This window comes from Macaca fascicularis, chromosome 11, assembly GCF_037993035.2.
Source record: "Macaca fascicularis isolate 582-1 chromosome 11, T2T-MFA8v1.1".
Lineage (NCBI taxonomy): Eukaryota > Metazoa > Chordata > Mammalia > Primates > Cercopithecidae > Macaca > Macaca fascicularis.
Window position 1 is genome coordinate 10,911,483 of NC_088385.1, and position 21,094 is coordinate 10,932,576.

Sequence of the window (21,094 nt, forward strand, 5' to 3'; positions counted from 1 at the left end):
AGTTGCAGTACTCGGGAAGCCATGCAGGATGAAGATGGATACGTCACCTTAAATATTAAAACTCGAAAACCAGCTCTCATCTCCGGTAAGAATGCTCAGAGCCAATAATTTGGAAATTAATTTAAAAAATGAGTTGATTCAGTTTTTTTCTTTTTCTACTATGGATAGTGTATATAGTTTAATTTCTTTTTCTTGAATGATGTTAATGCTCTAAAGCATTTGAGTAGTGTTTTCATAAGCTCATACAGACCTATTTAGATTACAAGCATCCAATATACATGCAGGGAAAACTGCATTAAGGTTCTGAACGTTTAATGCTGGAGGGCATAGAAGTCAAGGGGATAAGGGAAGAGAATGTTTGGAAGTTTCGTTTTCTGAATGTGAGCAAATGAGTGTGATTCTTCATTTGCTGTTTATTAAAACAATTATTCATGGAATGGGTGGGCATAAGACAAAACAAAACAAAAAATACAAACGCATCAGGCCTTAACAGCAAGTAATATTTTGGCTTGGAGAGGTAAAGTCCATTGGGGATGAGGATGGGTGTGTGGTATGGGAGTGGGCCATGCCTATTGTTGATGATCATCAAGAGAACACAGGTGAGATCTGCCAGCAAAGCTCTTTCTATTACTTGGAGGACCCTGAGAAGGCAGGGGCAGGGGCAGGGGTGAGCCTTCCCCATAGCTAACCCGTACTGCCTGCTCCTTGATATCTTTATTATATGCCTACAGTTGATCCTGCTTCTTCCTCCTGGTGGCGTGTGATGGCTTTGATTCTGCTGATTCTGTGCATGGGGATGGTTGTCGGGCTGGTAGCTCTGGGGATTTGGTGTAAGTATTGACTCTGCCAGAAATTTGATTGGAGGAAGGTAATACTGAAAGGGTCATGGCATATCCCATTAAGCTTCTCAATGGTCACTATTTGTGTATTTATCACTACTCCAATTGTCCTACAGATAGTTACCAAGAGAATCTCAATAAAGGAGAATGCTGACCATTTCCTTGAGTTTAAGATAAGGTTTTAAGATTTTAATTAATTAAAAGTTATTTTTAAGAATGTACTACCAGCCTTTAAGACCCTCCTCAGTGTGGATCCAAACTATTTTTAAAAACTTCCTTGTCCCTTTTCCTATCTTGCATATCCTAAGAACCAACCAAACTAGAGTTTTTCAATTTCATATATAAATTCCATGTTTCCTTGTCTGAAATTTTTCTCATTCTATTCTCTCTGTCTAACGTTTTCTGCTTCTCATTTTGCTTACTAAATTATTGCACATTTCTTCTTTCTGTAATTCTCACAGCCCTCCAATGGCACACTGTAGTCTGTGGAGTTGTTGCTTGTTTGTGCATTTGTTGATTTTTTAAAAGATGTTAGAATCTAACACTTATCATCCTGTATTTCTTTATTATTTACCTAAATATCACAAGTACTTTAAGCATAACAAGAAATCAGTATGCACTTTTAAATGAATGAATAGTTTGGCATCACAGAAAGTACAGAAAATAAAAGGTCATTCACCTCTACAACTCAGTTGAGAAGCTTGTATTGAAGCAAGTGAATACAAGCTCTGGGGATATTACTGATGTTGGGATTTTTTTATTTGTCATTGTCTCCTTCAAACAGTTCACTCATTAACCCTCAGGTGTCAGTTCTATTTCTTGATTTGTTCTTTATAGCCCCTTCACACTTTTCAATATTCATTTAATCATGTGTATCTAGTTAACTCCTCACATATTGGCAATGTTAATGAAATGAAAATTCAATGACAGATCTTTGCATCATTTCTATGGTTCTAATTACAAATTATTATTATTTACTTTTTGAATCTAGCTGTCATGCAGCACAATTACCTACAAGATGAGAATGAAAATCGCACAGGAACTCTGCAACAATTAGCAAAGCGTTTCTGCCAATATGTAATAAAACAATCAGAACTAAAGGGCACTTTCAGTAAGTACTGTTTTTTTAACCTCTTCATCTCTCCAACCCCTGGAGCATTTCTCTTATGGCAACTGAAGGGAGTCTTGAGATATGCAGAAAACATTGAATGTGGAGAACATGTAAGCCCAATTTAGAAAAAATACACCATTCCTGTGCTTGGTTTCTCCAGAAGGTCATAAATGCAGCCCCTGTGACACAAACTGGAGATACTATGGAGATAACTGCTATGGGTTCTTCAAGCACAACTTAACATGGAAAGAGAGTAAGCAGTACTGCACTGACTTGAATGCTACTCTACTGAAGATTGACAACCATAACATTCTGGTAAGAAGATTCTTATGTCAAATATTTTGGAGGCAAGGGAGAGAAACCTCAAATGTAACACTTGACCTTTTTTGTTTTTTACATTTTTCTTAACATCTTTCCGTTTGTACTAATCTAAGAACCTTATGAAACCTAGTAAGAACTACAGAACCCAAATATTCAATCCAATCATAATATTCTACAACGTTGCTAGAGTTGATCAGTCAAATTGACTTGTCCCTTCCTGACAGCTCAGGACATAGTGGGTCACACGTAAAGAGTCAGCCCAGCAATGTTCATATTTATTTGTATCCTCTGTTGTTCTAACTTGCTGTGCTGTCCGCTTACTGTTTCTGTGGACTCAGACTCATGCGGGAGATATCCAGTTAAACAAATTAGCTTTTCTTTCCACTCCAGCAAAATAAGATAGTTTTCTAAAAATCTCAGCTCTATTATATAGAGATTAATTCGAGACATATATGCATATCCTGAATTTGTATTAGTCTAGGCAGATGCCAGGTTGAAGATTTATAACTAAAAGTAGTCATGCAACTTTTCGAGAATAAGAAATTGTATAGTTGGATTTCAGGTAGAATTTATCTGTCAGTTCCTATTGGGAAGTATAGAATATTGATATATTTTAAAGAAAATATTAGGAAATAACAGAAAGGTTCCTGGTGGCTCAAGCTTTAAGAAATAAACAGTCACACATGACTTTCACACAATATCTCCTGTGGAATGCCATTTTGAGTCTCACGTATCTGCCAAGAAGCTCAAGTCATTTTTTATTTACCAAGAATGCATCATCACTTGTTATTCTGGGAGGTCTGAGAATGTATAAGCATTTGGCCTTCACATAATTTTGTTACCCATAGGTTGATTGATTCACTTATTCCTTCATTAATTCAACAACTATGTGCTGAAACTATTCCAGAATTTGGACCTATGCAGTTAATAAGACAGAAAGAAAAATCCTTAACCTCAAAGAGAGTATATTCTAGTTAAAGCAACAGCCAAGAAACAAAACAAATGATATAGTATATAGTTTACTAGATAGTGATAATTGCTAATTAGAAGAAAGTAAATAGGGAAAGGTAGATGTACGTTATTTATAAATCGTTTTGAGAAAGACATCATAAATGCCTTTATACAATTAACTAAAACAAGTTAATACTTCTATATATAAGATTTTATAGGCAAGACGAGCAATAAAACCAAAGCAGGTAGGACTTTAACTCTAAGGAATATACAGCTCATCAACAATATATTTCTTTGTGTTTCCTTTCTCTGTTTACATGTATTCCTTTGAATCATATTTGGTATTCTATTTGGGAGTATAATCCTCAACTGACTGAAGATCTAAATATATGTCATAAAACAAAGCAAGATTAGAATATCAGCTATTTTGTGTACAATTTTACCTGTGTCCTACTTTTTTTTTAAGTTCTCAGACAAGTCAAATTGGGACAATTTCAAACATCAAATGTAATTCATTAATATTAATATAGACATGTAATCCAACATTTTTTGTCCAACGTCTTATCACGAAGCTTGTCTGTCATTACCAAGAGCTGTGGAGGGATTCTGATTATTGTGTTTATTTATGTTTACTATAGGAATACATCAAAGCCAGGACTGGTTTAATTCGTTGGGTCGGATTATCTCGCCAGAAGTCCAATGAGGTCTGGAAGTGGGAGGATGGCTCGGTTCTCTCAGAAAATATGTAAGTCACTGGACACTTAGAATAGGAGGCAGTACTAGAAACTCTTATTCTTGAGATTTCCTTTTCTTTCAGTCCAAGTCACTACTATGGATTGTATAAGCAGCAGCTGGTTCATTTACCCGCTAATTCAAACAAGAGAGTACTGGTCATAAGACAATTCTTCTTTCCCCTCTCTCCCATTCTTTTGCTCTTTATCTAAGCCACAATCCACCTTTATCTCTGATATTATTCCCATTCATTTTTACATTCAACTTTACCATGGAACACTGTGTGCATGTATGTGTGTGTGTGTGTGTGTGTGTGTGTGTGTGTGTGTGTGCGCGCGCACGCGCGCACGGGCACGCATGCGTGCGTGTGTGTGTGTTCGTGTTTTGCTTGCTCTGATTATCTTCATATATTTTTGAAACAAAATTTCATTATCATTATTTTACAGTTGACAGTTGTTACCTTGAGAGTCCTTTTGAATTTTCAGTGTTATTTTGCCTACTCTTCTATTCTAGGAGTCTCCAAGAATTCGATACTTTGTAGTTCACAAGATAATTCCAATGTCCATTAATGAAGCTTCATCCTTCTACAAACAATCCAGGCAAAGGGACTAATTGCATTAAGAGTTGAGTTGCTTCCTATATGGCTTTCTAATCTCTAGTCTCGACATCTTTTGTTCATCCTGTACATCAAAACTGCAGTCTCTCTTCAATTAAAATTTAAACTGATAACCAAAACTTATATAATCTGATAATTACTCAAATTATTAATTAAATTTTTAAACAAATATTTATTAAGTATTTGCTATAGGTAGAATCTTAGGATACTACAACTACAAGCAAGCCTCTTCACAGACCTTGGGCTTTATCTCCTATCTCCCATTGCTTGCTGCCTCATTCACAGTATTGCAGGCAAATTAGTGTTCTTTCCATTCTTCCAACAAATCAAACTTGTTTTGTTGCCTTAAGACTTTTGTCTTGCTATTTTCTTCTGCTAGAATGCTCTGCCTTCACAACTCCATGACCATCTATCTCCTGTGACTCAAGTCTCTCTTTAAACATCACTTCTTCAATGAGGCTAACTCTACCCAAACTAAATTAGCCTCCCTTAAACCCACATCCATACAGTCTACCACTGTTTTGTTTCTTTGTAACTCTTACCATTGTCTGAATTTTTCTTGTCTATTTTTTGTGGGCTTCCTGCTGGTATCGCCCCATTGAAATGAAAGTTCCCCAACAAGAAAGACATTATCTTCCTTTTCTTTCTTTATCAGTGTGTCCTCAGCACGTAGAAAATCTTTGCCACATGGTTCTGCAGATATTTTCTAAATAAACTAATAAGTATATGTTCCTTGTCCTCTCATTATAAGCAGTTTAGAAAGAAATAAATATAACTTAACAGACAATTAAAATACAGCATGCTGTCTTAGATGATTTATCTTGTAACAGAAAGCCTGATTTCAAAACTACTGAATCAACTCACTTTTCCACGAGTGTATTCCCATTCATTGCAGCTACTTGTCCTGTAGGGCTCTTCCATCTCCTGTCAGTTCATCTAAGCCCTGACCTTCCATCAATACTGAACTAAAGTCTGATCTTGTAGATAACGCATTTTCCCATTATTCTGGAGCCATCTCCATCACTTCTTCAGGGCTCCTATTGTACCTAGAGTTCCCTTGCTCCCAATCTTATGCTACATGAAATTGATATTGGGCTTTTCAAATATACGTACCTTGTACTGCCAAGCAGCGTGGAAGTTTCTCAACAATGAGAATTGCTTTTTCTTTTTTTCCTATTTTCCTCAGAGACTCTATTTGGTGCATCAAACTACTATACACAGAGTATGATTACTGATTGTTTGCTTAGTTTTCAAAGGAATTTATTCTAACTTTCCCATTCACAGGTTTGAGCTTTTGGAAGACGGAAAAGGAAATATGAACTGTGCTTATTTTCATAATGGGAAAATGCACCCTACCTTCTGTGAAAACAAACATTATTTAATGTGTGAGAGGAAGGCTGGCATGACCAAGGTTGACCAACTACCTTAATGCAAAGAGATGGATAGGATAACACAGATAAGGGCTTTATTGTACAATAAAAGATATGTATGAATGAATCAGTAGCTGAAAATTGCGTATTTCTCCCTTTCTTCTCTTTGGAGTTATTTTTAATATTATCTTTCCTATCAGAATTCCCTAGTCTCTTCTTTGAATATACAGAAACAATAACATGAGTTTATCATTTACTTCCCAATTATTCTATTTTCCTTTAATTTTCATTCTTCTTGTCCTCCATTTCTAATTACCTGAACATAGTATGATTTACTGCATCTTCAGATATATACACATAAAATCAAAATCAGGCCAACATAGGTTAGGGCTTAATTAATATAAGTTGTGCAAAAAGTTGTTGAAATCTGTCCAAACTATCTAGGTTTGAAAGGCAGTGTAAGATAGTAAAAGGAATATTAAACTTAGAATCAGCAAAATAATTTAGGTGTCAATTATGTAAATGACAATCATGAACCAGTTTCATAGCCTTTTTAACTTCCTTTTTCTCATATTTAAAATAGAAATAATAACACCCATCTGTTATACCTCACAGTTCCACAATCTAAAATAAAACTTTAGAGTGTTAACTGTACTAGAAACTCCATGAAAGCGAAGAGTATGACTTCCCCATTCACTATTCTGTTACCAGCACCAACCCCAGACCCTGGCTCACAAAACAGAGGGATACTAGTTTCTCATTGTATAAGATAGTTCATGAGAAAAATACCTCAATCATTAAAACATTACACAAATACAAAATCCAAGTCTACCTCTGGTTAGATTCAACAGTAGTAATTTTCTGTGCTAGAGAAGGAAAAGAAAGTTTGCAAGAAAACTCATGGGGTTTGTAAAATGAATAAATGCTTCTTAACAAGTTTCAGAGGCTACTAGACAGAAGGACAAGTAAGAATGCTTTATCTAGCGTTTTCCTAACAGTTCTGTGCTTTATTTTTGCTGAGTAACTGAGGAAGCATTTACAGAATATGTAGAAAGGCACCCTTTCACAGGATATAGGCAAAAGTTGCATTTCTTTCCCACAGCTTCCCTTTTTTAACTAGTGGATACAATTTATGAACATGATTCTCAAACATCTCAACGGAGGTGTTGGTCAAAACATAGAGAAACCAAATAGGAAACACAAATGCTGATGTTACTCAGTAGGAAGACTGAGGACACACAGAGACCTGGGTTTTTACCGGCACCATGACACAATTCTTATACAAGTAGTCTTTAATACAGTTAGAGAAATATCACTACTTTAGAACTTACTCTCTATGTGGCTTTGGATAAGTAATTTGGTGTCTTTAAAACTCTATTTTCTCATCTTGAAATGGGTTTGATATTATTACCTTGCTCATAAGTTAATTGTGAAGATCATTTAATATGATTATGTAAAGTATTGATCAGAATTCCAAGCATGTAACACATCCTTAATAAATGTGTGTTACTCTTAAAGCTCTGTGCACTAACACTCAAAGACACTTGAATCTTTATCTTTTTTCTAGACTATCAATAAACAAGCAGATTTGGAGGGCTTAGGAACAATAACAGAAATACCTCAAATTTTACTTGTTACTTCAAATGTCTGGAGATCTTGGATTTGGGTAATGGTATCAGTATGTTTTTTATTTTGAATTGTCTATTTAGAGAAACTAAATAGGAACTAATAATTCAGAAAACTGTCCAAAATTAGTATCTCTGGACTTTGTTTCATCCCCCCAAAATGGAAAAATATATGTGTATACATCACTATAGCACACATAAACTTAGAAGAATAATATCTTAGTGCATGGCAACAATACAATTAAAACTGTAAGCCAATCACTGTCATTTTTTTTCTGGTATTCCTATCTAAAGCATCTTATACATAAAATCAAAACAGCACAAATGTTAGTAGCACAGGTCAGACCACCTCATTTCAAATACTAAATCTTTTACATGTTATCTAAGTGAACTTCAGCAACGTTTGACTTCTGCCTTGTTCAATTTGAAACTAACCTACAGGCATGCCTTAGAAATATTGTGGGTTCAGTTCCAGACCACCACAATAAAGCAATTACTGCAATAAAGTGAGTCACACTAATTATTTGTTTTCCCAATTCATATAAAAGTTACGTTTGCATTACACTGTCTTCTATTAAGTATGTAATAGCATTATGTCTAAAAAATGTACACAGTTTTGTTAAAAATACTTTATTGCTAAAAATGCTAACAATTATTTGAGTCTTTAGTGAGTGAAAATCTTTTTTTGCTGGTGGAAGCTTGATGTTGATGGCTGCTGATGGATCAGAGCAGTGGTTGCTGAAGGATGGGGTAGATGTGGCTATTTTTAAAATAAGACAACAGTGAAGTTTGTGGTGTTAATTTAGTCTTCCTTTTATGAAATTTTTATCTGTAGCATGAGATGCTGTTAAATAGCATTTTACTCATAGTAAACTTCTTTCAAAATTGAAGTCAGTCCTCTCAAATCCTGCTACTGCTTTATCAACTAAGTTTATGCAGTATTCTGAATACTTTATTATCACTTCAACAATGTTCACAGCGTGTTCACCGGGAGTAATATTTGTCTCAAGAACCATTTTCTTTGCTCATCCATAAAAAGCAGCTCCTCATTTATTAAAGTTTCCTGATAAAATTGCATCAATTAAGCCACATCTCCAGGTTCCACTTCCAGTTCTAGTTCTCTTGCTATTTCCACCATACCTGCAGTTACTCCTACCACTGAAGTCCTGAACCCCTCAAAGTCATCCATGAGGGTTGGATTCAACTTCTTCCAAGTGTCTGTTAATGTTGATACTTTGTCCTCCTTCCATGAATCACAAATCTTTTTAATGGCATCTAGAATGTTAATCGTTTGCAGGCGGTTTTCAATTGACTTTGCTCTGATATGTAAGAAGAATCACTATCTGTGGCAGTTATAGCCTTCTGATGTGTATTCCTTAAAGAATAAAACTTGAAAGTCAAAATTACTCCTTGATTCATTGGTTGCAGAAACGGATGCTGTGTTAGCAGGAATGAAAACATTAACCTCCTGGTCCATGTCTATAAGAGCTCTTGAGTGACTAGGTGCATTGTCAATGAGCTGTAATATTTTGAAAAGAAAAAAAAAAGACCTTTATTTTCCTTCTGAGCAGCGTTTCTCAACAATGGGCTTAAAATACTCAGTAAACAATGCTATAAACAAATGTGCTGTCATCCAGACATTGTTGTTTCATTTGTAGAGCATTGGCAGGTTACATTTAGCATAATTCTTAAGATCCCTAGGACTTTTGAAATGGTAAAAGACTACTGGCTTTAACTTAAAGTCACCAGCTGCATTAGGCCCTAACAAGAGAGTCAGCTTGTCCTTTGAAGATTTCAAGCCAGATGTTGACTTTTCCTCTCTAGGTATAAAAATCCTAGATGACATGTCTTTCCAATACAAAGCTGTTTCATCTATGCTAAAAATCTATTGTTCAGTGTAGACACCTTCAGTTATCTTAGCTATATCTTCTGGGTAATTTGCTGCAGTTTCTACATCAGCACTTGCTGCTTCATCTTTCGTTTTTATGTTAAGGAGATGGCTTCTTTCCTTAAACCTCATGACCCAACCTCTGCTAGCTTCTAACTTTTCTTCTGCAGCTTCTTCACCTCTCTCACCCATCATAGAATTGACAAGAGTTAGGATCTTGCTCTGGATTAGGCTTTGACTTAAGAGAATGTTGTGATTGATTTCATCTTCTATCTAGACTACTAAACTTTCTCCATATCAGTGATAAGCCTATCTTGTTTTCTTATTATTTGTGTGTTCTCTGGAGCAGCACTTGTGATTTCTTTCAAGAATTTTTTCTTTACATTCACATCTTGGTTAGCTGTTTTATATAATAAGCCTAGCTTTTGGCCTATCTGGGCTTTCGACATGCCTTCCTCACTAAGTTTAATCCTTTTTAGCTTTTGATTTAAAGTAAGAGACATGCGACTCTTCCTTTACTTGAACACTTACAGGTCTTTGTAGGGCCATTATTGGCCTATTTTTAATATTGTTAGGGCTTAGTAAATATAAGGAGGCCCAAGGAAAAGTAGAGAGATGAGGGAACAATTGTTCAGTGGAACCGTCAGAACATACACAGCATTTATTGGTATTTATCAATAAAGTTAACTGTCTTATATGGGTACAGTTCATGGTGTTGTTAGGAATAACGCTCAAAATCCTAAGGAAATTAAACACTCAAACAAAGGATTCTTAGCAAAGCAATTTTACTTCTGCACAGAGGGGTGCCTCCTTGGCCAGTTACCATGAGAGCACACCTGAACAGAGGGGCACGAGAGCCTTTATTCCTGATGCAAGTCCTGCCCGTGTACCTTTTCCCCATTGGCTGGGCTCAGGTCGTACACTCTAAACTCATCCTGGTTGGCTAAACATTTGATTTTTTTTTTTAGTTAGGGCGGGCACGTAAAAGAATTGGAGAGGAAGGGGAAGGGGTGTCTGTAATGAGCTAGAAAGTTAGTCCTCTTTCCAAATAAGGAAAGGAAAGTGAGCTGGTACTGATAACGCCTGGTACTGTGGCATGCCTGGGCATCTAACAAGGCAAAAAGAAAAAAAGGTGAAAAAAGGTGGAGGGGTACTATGAATTAAAGAATAAAAGATTGATCAGATTATTTGAAGAGCAACTTCATCATATCCCGCAACTTCCCCCTTTCCCTTTTGTCATAACTCTTTCTCTTCAAATCTTTCTAACATAATTTGGCTCCATTGTTCTACTTGGTCTTCTTGAAGGAAAAGCCTATTTGAATCGGGGGAGGAGGATCCTAAGAGGTTTTAGTGAGAGCTATTTCAATAAGTCTTTGAATTAATCCTCAGGCACAGGGTACGATGCAGCATCCTACTAGAATATATATGCACCCAAAAACAGAGCACCTATTACTAGTATATTTAGCAATATTATTAATATTACTAAAGCAAATATTCCTTCCTTTCTTTCTTCCTCTCTCCCTCCCTCCCTTTCCTTCCTTCCCTTCCCCTCCCTTCCCTTCCCTTCCTTCCCTTCCCTTCCCTTCCCTTCTCTTCCTTTCTTGCTTCCTTCCCTCTTTCCTTTCTTCTCTTTGACAGGATCTCATGCTGTTGCCCAGGCTAGAGAGCAATGGCATGATCATATCTCACTGCAGCCTTGACCTCTTGGGTTCAAGCAATCCTCCCACCTCAGCCTCCCAAGTAGCTGGGACTACCGGCATGTGTCACCACAGCCAGCTGACTTTTTCTTTGTAGAGACAGTGTTTGCCATGTTGCCCAGGCTGGTCTCAAACTCCTGAACTGAAGTAATCCACCCACCTCAGCCTCCAAAATACTGGGATTACAGGTGTAAGTCATTGCACCTTGCCTGTTTTCTTATACATATAATGAGGAAGATGAGATTCTAAGATGATATGGTTTATGTGCTTTTTTATTTTGCAATTTTTGTTGTTGAAAATATTTATTTTTATAGTAAAATTAGCAAGTGGTATTAGAATGGGAAAAAATGCTACCTTGAATACAGAATAATTTCAAAGACAGCAAAATTATCTGTAAAATTTTCCCAATTAGACAGTAAGCATTTATCTGGGTTTTTTCTTTCTTAGATTGGCCTTTCATTTATAAATTTTATGTCTGACAATATTCCAATGTGTTAATTGTTCTTTGATCTTTATTAATTCCTTCGGACCCACCAGTCAAATGGCCTGGGAAAATAGGATAGCATTAGACATGATACTAGCAAAAGAAGGTGGAGTTTGTGTCACGATCAGGATTCAATGCTGTACTTATATCCCTAATAACACTGCTCCTGGCAGACCGTAACTAAAGCATTACAGGGTCTTACTGCCCTATCAAATGAGTTAGCCAAAAATTCTGAACTAAATGATCCCTTCACAAATTTAATAGGAAATTTGTTCGGTAGATGGAAGGGACTTATGTCCTCAATCCTCTCTCTGGCCATTGGAAAGGGATTGTTTCCTTTAATTTTATGCATTGGCTTTCATAGGGAAACACTTTTTTCTATAGATGTATGTGTAGTATTGGTTGAGTAGGGTGCTTTGGCTTTGATTCTAGGTGAGCTCAATAGTGTAGTCTCCATATGATTTCTTCAGCTGTAATTAGCATCATTGGTGTCTGATTTCCTCAGTGGCTGAGGCTACGGTGAGACTTTGCTGGGGATGGGAATGCCAGGCAACATGTGTTGCTAGTCTCTTTGCTAAAACATAGCGAGAGTCACCGTTACTGCAGTTCCCAACAATTTCCTCATCTTCATCTGAGACCACCTCAGCTTGGATTTCACTGTCCATATGATTATCAGCATTTTGGTTAAAGCCATTCAACAAATCTCTGTGAAGTTCCAAACTGTCCCACATTTTCCTGTCTTCTTCAGGGCCCTCCAAACTGCTCCAACCTCTGCCCACTACCCAGTTCCAAAGTTGGTTCCACATTTTTGGGTATCTTTACAAGACTGCCCCACTCTACTGGTACCAATTTACTGTATTAGTTCATTTTCATGCTACTAATAAAGACATACCCAAGACTGGGTAATTCATAAAGAAAAAGAGGTTTAATGGACTCATAGTTCCATGTGGCTGGGGAGGTCTCACGTTCGTGGGGGAAGGCAAAAGGCATGTTTTACATTGCAGCAGGAAAGAGAGAGAATAAGAACCAAGTGAAAGTGGTTCCCCCTTATAAAACCATCGGATTTCATGAGACTTATTCACTAGCATGAGAACAGTATGGGGAAAACCGTTCTCCTGATTCAATTATCTCCCACCAGGTCCCTCCCACAACACGTGGAAATTATGGGAGCTACAATCCAAAATGAGATTTTTGGGGGCACACAGCCAAACGTATCAGCAGGAAACTGCCCAACTCTCCCTATAAAATACCAAGTTAATCACCCCAGGTGAAGCAGTTAATATGCTTCACACAAAAACCATGTTGGGCTGGTTTTATGATAACTGGGTTATCCTCTCGGCAAATATGCCTATTACCCAGGTCAAGGTAAATTTTGGAGTTCAGGGAGCCCCTTTTGCATTGGTGCCCCTCCCACAGAATCACAGGACTGTTGAAGAAGCCTTATCAAATTTGTTGTTCCTTATAGGTCTCACAGATGCAGCTCCCTGCTGGGAACCCAAACCCTTTTTCACCAGAAAAGATAAAATAGGCCCGGCGCGGTGGCTCATGCCTGTAATCCCCGCACTTTGGGAGGCCAACACACCCGGGTGGATCACCTCAGGTCAGGAGTTCCAGACCAGCCTGGGCAACAAGGTGAAACCCCATCCCTACTAAAAATACAAAAATTAGCCAAGTGTGATGGTGGGCACCTGTAATCCCAGCTACTTGGAAGGCTGGGGCAGGAGAATCGCTTGAACCAGGGAGGTGGAGGTTGCAGTGAGCTGAGATCATGCCACTGCACTCCAGCCTGGGTGACAAGAATGGGGCTCTGTCTCAAAAAAGAAAAAAGAAAAAAAAAGAAAGAAAAGGTAAAATGATCTGGGGCCAAGAACAAAACAAAACAAAACAAAAAAAACAAACGAAAACATACAGGTTAATAGAATTATAAAGTTTAAGACGTTTAAACAAACTTTGTAGAATGTAGTTGTAAGCCCTTTACCTAAATGCCTTGTGAAAATGGGTACTACATCTGACTGGGAGATGTTTCCCCTTTCTAGTACTACAAAGCTGAAGGCATGTAAATCTGCTCTTTGAGTAAATTTTAATTGAACACGCTGAATGGGAACTAGTAAAATTGCCTGAGCCCACAAAGTATTGGGTAGAAGCTAGAGTGCTAGTCGGCACAAATCCTCCTCTTCATAGCCATTTGTGGCACATTTATTGGGGCTGATGGCAAAAAACTGTAAATACTTCCCAATGACAATACTGAACTGAGAATTTCCACCTGAGAGGCATTTACTGCCTTGCTATGGAATTTTAACTGAAGCTATCCCTATGCTAATAAAAATGATGGTGCTCAAAAGAGTTCCATAAAAAAATAAAAATGATTTACATAGAATCTTGCTACCTGGGGATATTAGGAGAAAGTACTGATAAGTAGGGAGCCTCTTTCCTAGATTCTACCATGCCTGATAGACAGCTTTCATGAGCTGTTGGCTTGTAAATAGCATTTCCCTAATATACAAACATTGTTTGAAAGCTCCTGCTCTGGTTAAAGCAAGGTCAATAAAATCTTTTTCTTTTGAATTATTTGAGTGAAGTATGTTTTTGTAAGCAAATTTATATTTCTCTTTGAGTTCTAAAATTTGGATTGTGATTTTATGACAGTATGGTTATTTTCATAAATTCAAAAAGCATCTTTTAAAACAAAAGAATTTGAGACACTGGTTATTTTGCTAAGACTTTAACTAAAATAGCATATTTTTAGGTAAAGTTTAGTCAAGGTCAACTTAAAGAAGCCTATATGACCAATCCATTCTTGCTGCATTTTTAATTAATTAATTAATTCTCTTTTGGAGATGGAGTCTTGCTCTGTCACCCAGGCTGGAGTGCAGTGGTGCGATCTCACTTCACTGGCACCTTTGCCTCTTGGGTTCAAGCGATTCTCCTGCCTCAGCCTGCCGAGTAGCCGGGACTGTAGGAGTGTGCCACCATGCCTGGCAAATTTTTGTATTTTTAATAGAAATGGGATTAAAAATACAAATCCCGTATTTTTACGTGGCTCTCCCTCATTTTGGCATCCCATTGAGCCAGGATCTGTATTTCACTGCAAATGCTCTGCTGCAAAAACTCTACAAGCACGCTTCCCTCTAGGCCCAGTTACTGTCACAGAAGAGGAGGGGGCATAATATTGTAAAGGCTGGTTTTATTTTTTTATTTATTTATTTTTTTGAGACGGAGTCTCGCTTTGTCGCCCAGGCTGGAGTGCAGTGGCCGGATCTCAGCTCACTGCAAGCTCCGCCTCCCGGGTTTACGCCATTCTCCTGCCTCAGCCTCCCGAGTAGCTGGGACTACAGGCGCCCACCACCTCGCCCGGCTAGTTTTTTTTTTGTATTTTTTAGTAGAGACGGGGTTTCACCATATTAGCCAGGATGGTCTCGATCTCCTGACCTCGTGATCCGCCCGTCTCGGCCTCCCAAAGTGCTGGGATTACAGGCTTGAGCCACCGCGCCCGGCCTGTAAAGGCTGGTTTTAAAGAACAAAATTAGGTCAAGCTCAAACCCTCCAAATCAAGGAGGGGTACAAAAATGCCTAAACAGCTGATAAAACAAGTTGAGTTGCTTTCTAAATGAGTATGTGTCACTTTTGCATCTACCCCAACCATGAAATTTTTTTTGCTTATTATAGAATTACAGGAATATATTTACTAACAGGATAAAAAATACCTTGTAACAAAGCCTCTTGGGTGTAATACTCCCAGTTAAGAGTTATGAAGATAAACATGTCTCTATATATATTTTTTCAGAGCAATGCTTATGCTTGCATAGCTGATTGCTGTATGTCTTTAACAAAAGCCAAGCTTACAGTAGCTCAACACACAGAAGTTAAAAATAAGTCAGTCTCATAACTTGCCTTTTCATTTTTGTTTATTGGCTTTTACTTAAAATAATAATTTTAAGAGGTAATAAATGCATGTCCACATCCATTCTTATCTGGCCTAGAACAATCAATTGGCTAAAAGTCCTTTGACTCATAAGGCCTTCAGCTATAGGGAGTCCCACAGAGTATAGGATGGACCGGAGATGGCGAGCCATGCCACCCTGGCAATGCTATGGGACAAAATTAAAATCTGCTGGTCTTGGATGTTGCCTCTGGCAAATCTTGGCCAGAAGGGGAAGAATGTAAATGAAAAATAAAATTCGAAGGCCCCCCGCAACCATCTGAATGGACTTCCTCTTCTCCAGGGTTCAGGCGATGATGGGAAGTGGGAGGAGGGACATGCTTCATTCTACCTCTCCAGCATTAACATTCACAATCTGTTCTCTCTGAAGCTTGCTACCTGGATGCTTCATCTGCATGATAAAATCCCAGGTCCTTAGACAAACTCAACCAATTGTGGTCAACCAGAAAATATTTAAATTTACCTATAGCCTGGAACCCCAACCCCCCACTCTCCTTAAACGTATTTGATTGATGACTCATGCCTCCCTAAAATGTATAAAACCAAGCTGCACTGGATTGGCCATCTTCTCACATATCATTTTTTTTCTATAAATGCAGTAATCATAATGAACATATATTCTATTTATATATCCACAAAACATGTTATTTAAGTCAGATGCGTTTCGTGTAACCCTGAAAGAGAAAGTAAAGAATTACACTTGGCAAGTCAGATATTTGAAACATATTCACAGAAAAAAAAATTACACTTCCAACATGATATTATTGCCCTAGACTCTGCATTGTTTAAACTAAATCTAATTAATGTTCAGAGTATCAAGAATGTCCAAGTTAATTGTTTATGTTGACACATATGCAATGTCAAATACTGCTTCATTTCTCCCTGTTTTTTCCACTTTCTAACATCTGATATTTGCTGTCCTTTGCTTACAGACTTAGCACCCCAGCCCCTTCATGTATAATATAATTTGGAATAATACCATTCTGTAAGATTCTCTAGTCTAGCTGGCCCAGTAGTAAGTCTTGGACCCTGTCTCCCTCAAGTGCTTTTTATAATCATCAAAGTCAGGAATTCACCTGAGGTATGACACCTTAAGTTCAACATCATCTCTAAGTGATATTTTCAAAAGATTTTACTCTCAAGTTCTTTTTTTTTTTTTTTTTTTTTTTGAGACAAGAGTCTTGCTGTGTTGCCTAGGCTGGAGTGCAGTGGCGAGATCTTGGCTCACTGCAAGCTCCGCCTCCTGAGTTCATGCCATTCTCCTGCCTCAGCCTCCTGAGTAGCTGGGACTACAGGCGCCTGCCACCATGCCCGGCTAATTTTTTGTATTTTTAGTGGAGATGGGGTTTCACCATGTTAGCCAGGATGTTCTCGATCTCCTGACCTCCTGATCCGCCTGCCTCGGCCTCCCAAAGTGCTGGGATTACAGGCGTGAGACACCGCGCCTGGCCTTTACTCTGAAGTTCTAATGACCAGCCCATAAATACTAGATTAGTGATCAGGGACTATGCATTAAAAACAAATTTATAAATTTAAAAAAAAAATCTTTTAGAATAATTTAGCATCAATATTTGGGTAAAAAAAATGACATCAACCAGTAAATAAGTTCATCAATTAAATTTTTAAGAATGAGATTTATTTGTGGTGACATAGTACAGATGTCATTTATTATGGCCCCCTCTCAGAAACAAACCCCAAAACAACACAGAGTTAAAAAATGAAAATAAGGTATGTATACATATATATATATACACACACACATATATATCACACATACAATTATTATGTACTTTTTTCAGTTTTCTTTCTGATAATTGAAAATATCTACAATGTTTTCCATTCCATTATAGATTACCATTCCATTTGCAATAATTACAAACACATACATATTCTACATTTTCAAAACAAGATTCCATCTGTACTCTCTCCTGACACAACATTACCTTTGTCTCTAGTCCTTCACTACAAATTAGGCCTTTAAAATATATATCCTTCTCCACTTCATTTGTAGATAGCTTATCTCCCATTGTATCCTATCATTGTCAACCACCAGAGGTAGGGCCAACCATCAGAATGGAAATTAGTGTAAACTCTATGGCAATTTTTCAAAGAGCTAAAAACGGAATTACCATTTGATCCAGCAATTCCACTATTGGGTATCTAACCAAAGGAAAAGGAATTATTGTATTTAAAAAAGACACCTACACTCAAATGTTTGTTGTAGAACTATTTACAATAGCAAAGCCATGGAATTGACCTAAGTGTCCATCAACGGATTATTGGATAAGAAAACGTGAAACCGTGTTTTCTTTTAGAGTATATACACCATGAAATACTACTTAAGTATAAAAAAGAAGGAAATCATGACTTTGCAGCAAAATGGATAGAGCTGGAGATCATTCTCTTAAGTGAAATAACTCAGGAACATAAACTTAAATATTGCATGTTCTTACTTAAGTGGGAGCTAAATAATATGTACACATACACATAAAAAGTGGAATAATAGACATTGGAGACTCCAAAAAGTAGGATCGTGTCACAAAAATAAAGAATGAGAAATTATCTATTGGGTACAGTGTACACTATCCAGGTAATAGTTACACTGAAAACACGACTTCATCATTACACAATATATTTATATAACAAAACTGCAACTGTACCCCCAAATCCATAAACTTTTTTAAATGCCCATTTCAAGTGTCATTTATAACAAAAGTATCATTGCTAAAATTTATATTTTGTTAGTCTGTGTATTCTTACTGAAGCATTTATCACACTATATTCTCTTTATCTCTAGCATCGTTCAATCAGTCTGCACATATAATTGATGGTTAAGTAACTTTAGTGATGAATCAATATTTCATTCATCTTTGAACCCTAAAACTTAGCACAATATTAAGTATTTGTTAGTCCAGTGACTTTTCTGGGCTTCCATAATTTTTCTTAGATAAAATTATTTACAGAGGTCTCCATAATTTGGCTGCTGTAATTTTGTTAGTTACCTGTCAAAATTATAGAAGACATTTATGGTAACTTTCTGTATTAGAAAATACATCAAAGAAGCATGATAGAAAAGGGTGCTTTGAGGATGCAATTTCATTTCAATTGAAGCTGGTTTTAATTTGAATCTACAGTTCTCCTAAGGAAAATACCTCTACTCAAACCCAACTATAAAATTTTAACAAGAATAGACACTTACCAGGCAGAGGAGTTGATTATATCATCCACGCTCGTACCGTAACTGTAATCTTTTTCAGGAGATAGTCCCAGCCAATAGGGATATGACGTACTCTGGGATTTTATAAATTCCTACAGGAAATACAGATGGTCTGTTTAAGAAACAGTCTCCTACTTTTGTATTTTACATTAGAATGTAATTTCTTACAAATTGCTGCTTTAAAGTAACATACTTGACATTGCACTACTACTATTAAATGTCATTATAAGAAATTGAAAGAAAGTACTCCTTATTACAAAATTTCAACATTTTTAACAATATCACAGCTGGTCTCACAAGAAGAGAGGCCCTACTAATCCATGTATAACCTTAATTTACAGTCAATGAAAAGTCCACAATGACAAGTTCAGAGTTCAAAATTTTGAGCAGTAAATATTGTGTCCAGGGCCAAAGGAAGTGGGCAATGACTATAAACAAGAGTTAACAGAAACAGAAGGAGTAGGAAGAAAATGCCACAGACTCAGATGTGAGTGGTTACAGAACAGAATTCAGAACCAGTCCAAAATTTTGTAGCCAAATAACAGGTTTTTTTCTTATTCCAGCCTTTAGAAAATTTGTCTAGAGTAAGTAACTGTGAATGGGTCCTTGAGAATGATCTGATGAGGAAGAGATTATGGGTTGATTTCTCTCTCTTCTAGAAAGGATGATGAAAGTTTCTTATTGTGGGGAAGCAGAGACTTTTAGAAAATGTAATTTTGCTTAAAAATATATGATTACTATTTGAGAGTCCAAAAATGCTATGTAGTAAGTATAACATGGAAACATTATTTAGACATGGAAAACTAAGAAAACGAAAAAATCAATAAAGCTGCTAGAAAATACATTTTTCCTGGGATTCAAGAACTCAGTGCAATATATCTGTTTGACACTTGCCTGTGCCATCTTACTTCAGTTCTTCCTGTTTGTACATATTTTATGCTAACCTACTATAACTTGCCTATTTCTCTTAGTGAATTAAAAATTACAAAATGGTAGAAACAAAACATATGCTCCTATGTAGTTCTTACGGAATTACTAACCCTGAGGAATAATCTCCATATCCTCTGTTTTTAGATAAATGTTTATAAATTATGTTCTGAGATTTGATTTTAGATTCTAATTTGGAAATGCTTACAGACTTTTAGATTCTGGGTGCCCTGTAATACTCATCTACCTGTTGTCTAGTAATCCTCTTATGCTAAGGTCCTAACCTTCTATATGTTTTACCTTGCCTATGATAATCTTGAGATAAGTGTACAAAGTTTCAGTCACTTCATACCCCAACTAAAATAAACCAGAATCATGAGTGGGTTGATTGAGGTCTTCTCCAACATGCCACATCCCTTTCTATCCCATGATGGCAGAAACACCTGGGCTTTACCAATGCATTTTTATTGTTTATCTTCAACAGGCTGGCATTCTGAGCAGCACAGGCCATTCTACTCTCCTGCCATGTTCGGACATCATCACTTAGGAAATAACAGCTGTCCTTATGCCAAATCCATCTCCTTGGACAAGGCTTACATTTGTGCTCTGGAAGAAGAACATAGTTTTATTTAGGTTTTGTTGATAGTCATAATAATTCTTATTATTTCCTTTCTTCTCTGTGTGACATTGACCACATTTGCTGTTTATTCTTCTTTCTTTTTCTTTCTCTCTTTCTTTTTATTTATTTATTTATTTTTTTGACAGAGTCTTGCTCTGTTGCCCAAGATGGAGTGTAGTGGCGCGATCTCAGCTCACAGCAGCCTCCACCTCCTGGATTCAAGCAACTCTCCTGCCTCAGCCACCCAAGTAGCTGGGATTACATGCTGTGTCTTCTTTTTACACCAAAAGGGAAGTAAGTGAATCCTGTATTCTGGTTCCTTATATACTACCATAATGTGTCAGACCCATAACTTGAACAAAAAAATTTCAAATTAAGCACTTGGATTCAAGTGTATCTTCCTGTAACAATTCCTCTTTGCTATTTTTTATATTCTTTAATGACAATAAAAACTAGTTACAGGAAACATTCTGCATAGTAAGAATTAACCCCACCTATCTATACAAATCTTACCTTCTTTAATTTTTGTTCTCTGAACTGTTGAAATTTTGAGGTTTCTTGGGAGCAAAAGGAATATGTTTTAGCAATCATGACTATAGAAACTTACGGAGACACTAGAAGACCAACTCCCCCTGATCCCAAAGGTGAAGTCTCTATTTATTTTTTCCTATGGAATTTGTTATCAATCACTGACTGAAATTTAAGAATGAAGTCACCTGTAAAGAGCTGTCACTTCCTCCCTATCTTCTATTAACCT

The 21,094-nt window shown here is 36.9% G+C and overlaps 2 protein-coding genes across 24 annotated transcripts in view; one reads left to right on the top strand and one right to left on the bottom strand.

Annotated features, from left to right (window-relative positions):
- The window catches only part of LOC102145267 (C-type lectin domain family 1 member B), a 21,955-nt gene continuing 861 nt past the window's right edge, over positions 1-21,094 (top strand). Inside the window, exons 1-7 of one of the 4 annotated variants that reach the window (XM_074005887.1) lie at positions 1-85; positions 732-830; positions 956-1,017; positions 1,831-1,950; positions 2,111-2,265; positions 3,861-3,967; positions 5,855-6,067. In XM_074005887.1, coding sequence (XP_073861988.1) covers positions 1,836-1,950; positions 2,111-2,265; positions 3,861-3,967; positions 5,855-5,999 — 522 coding nt within the window. In that variant the 5' untranslated portion in view covers positions 1-85; positions 732-830; positions 956-1,017; positions 1,831-1,835 and the 3' untranslated portion in view covers positions 6,000-6,067. Of the gene's footprint in view, positions 86-731; positions 831-955; positions 1,018-1,830; positions 1,951-2,110; positions 2,266-3,860; positions 3,968-5,854; positions 6,068-20,483; positions 20,632-21,094 lie in introns of those variants that run through there. The other 3 variants (XM_065523709.1, XM_005570100.3, XM_005570101.4) reach the window with 3 other exon arrangements.
- Positions 15,522-21,094, bottom strand: part of CLEC12A (C-type lectin domain family 12 member A) — a 24,799-nt gene continuing 19,226 nt past the window's right edge. For 14 of the 20 annotated variants that reach the window (XM_005570097.4, XM_065523704.1, XM_065523699.1 and 11 more), the window contains 3 exons: positions 20,173-20,324; positions 18,774-18,883; positions 15,522-16,248 (listed from right to left, as the gene is read on the bottom strand). In XM_005570097.4, the coding sequence (XP_005570154.1) occupies positions 16,092-16,248; positions 18,774-18,883; positions 20,173-20,324 (419 nt within the window). In that variant the 3' untranslated portion in view covers positions 15,522-16,091. Of the gene's footprint in view, positions 16,249-18,773; positions 18,884-20,070; positions 20,325-20,850; positions 20,895-21,094 lie in introns of all 20 variants that reach the window. The other 6 variants (XR_012419718.1, XR_012419717.1, XR_012419720.1 and 3 more) reach the window with 3 other exon arrangements.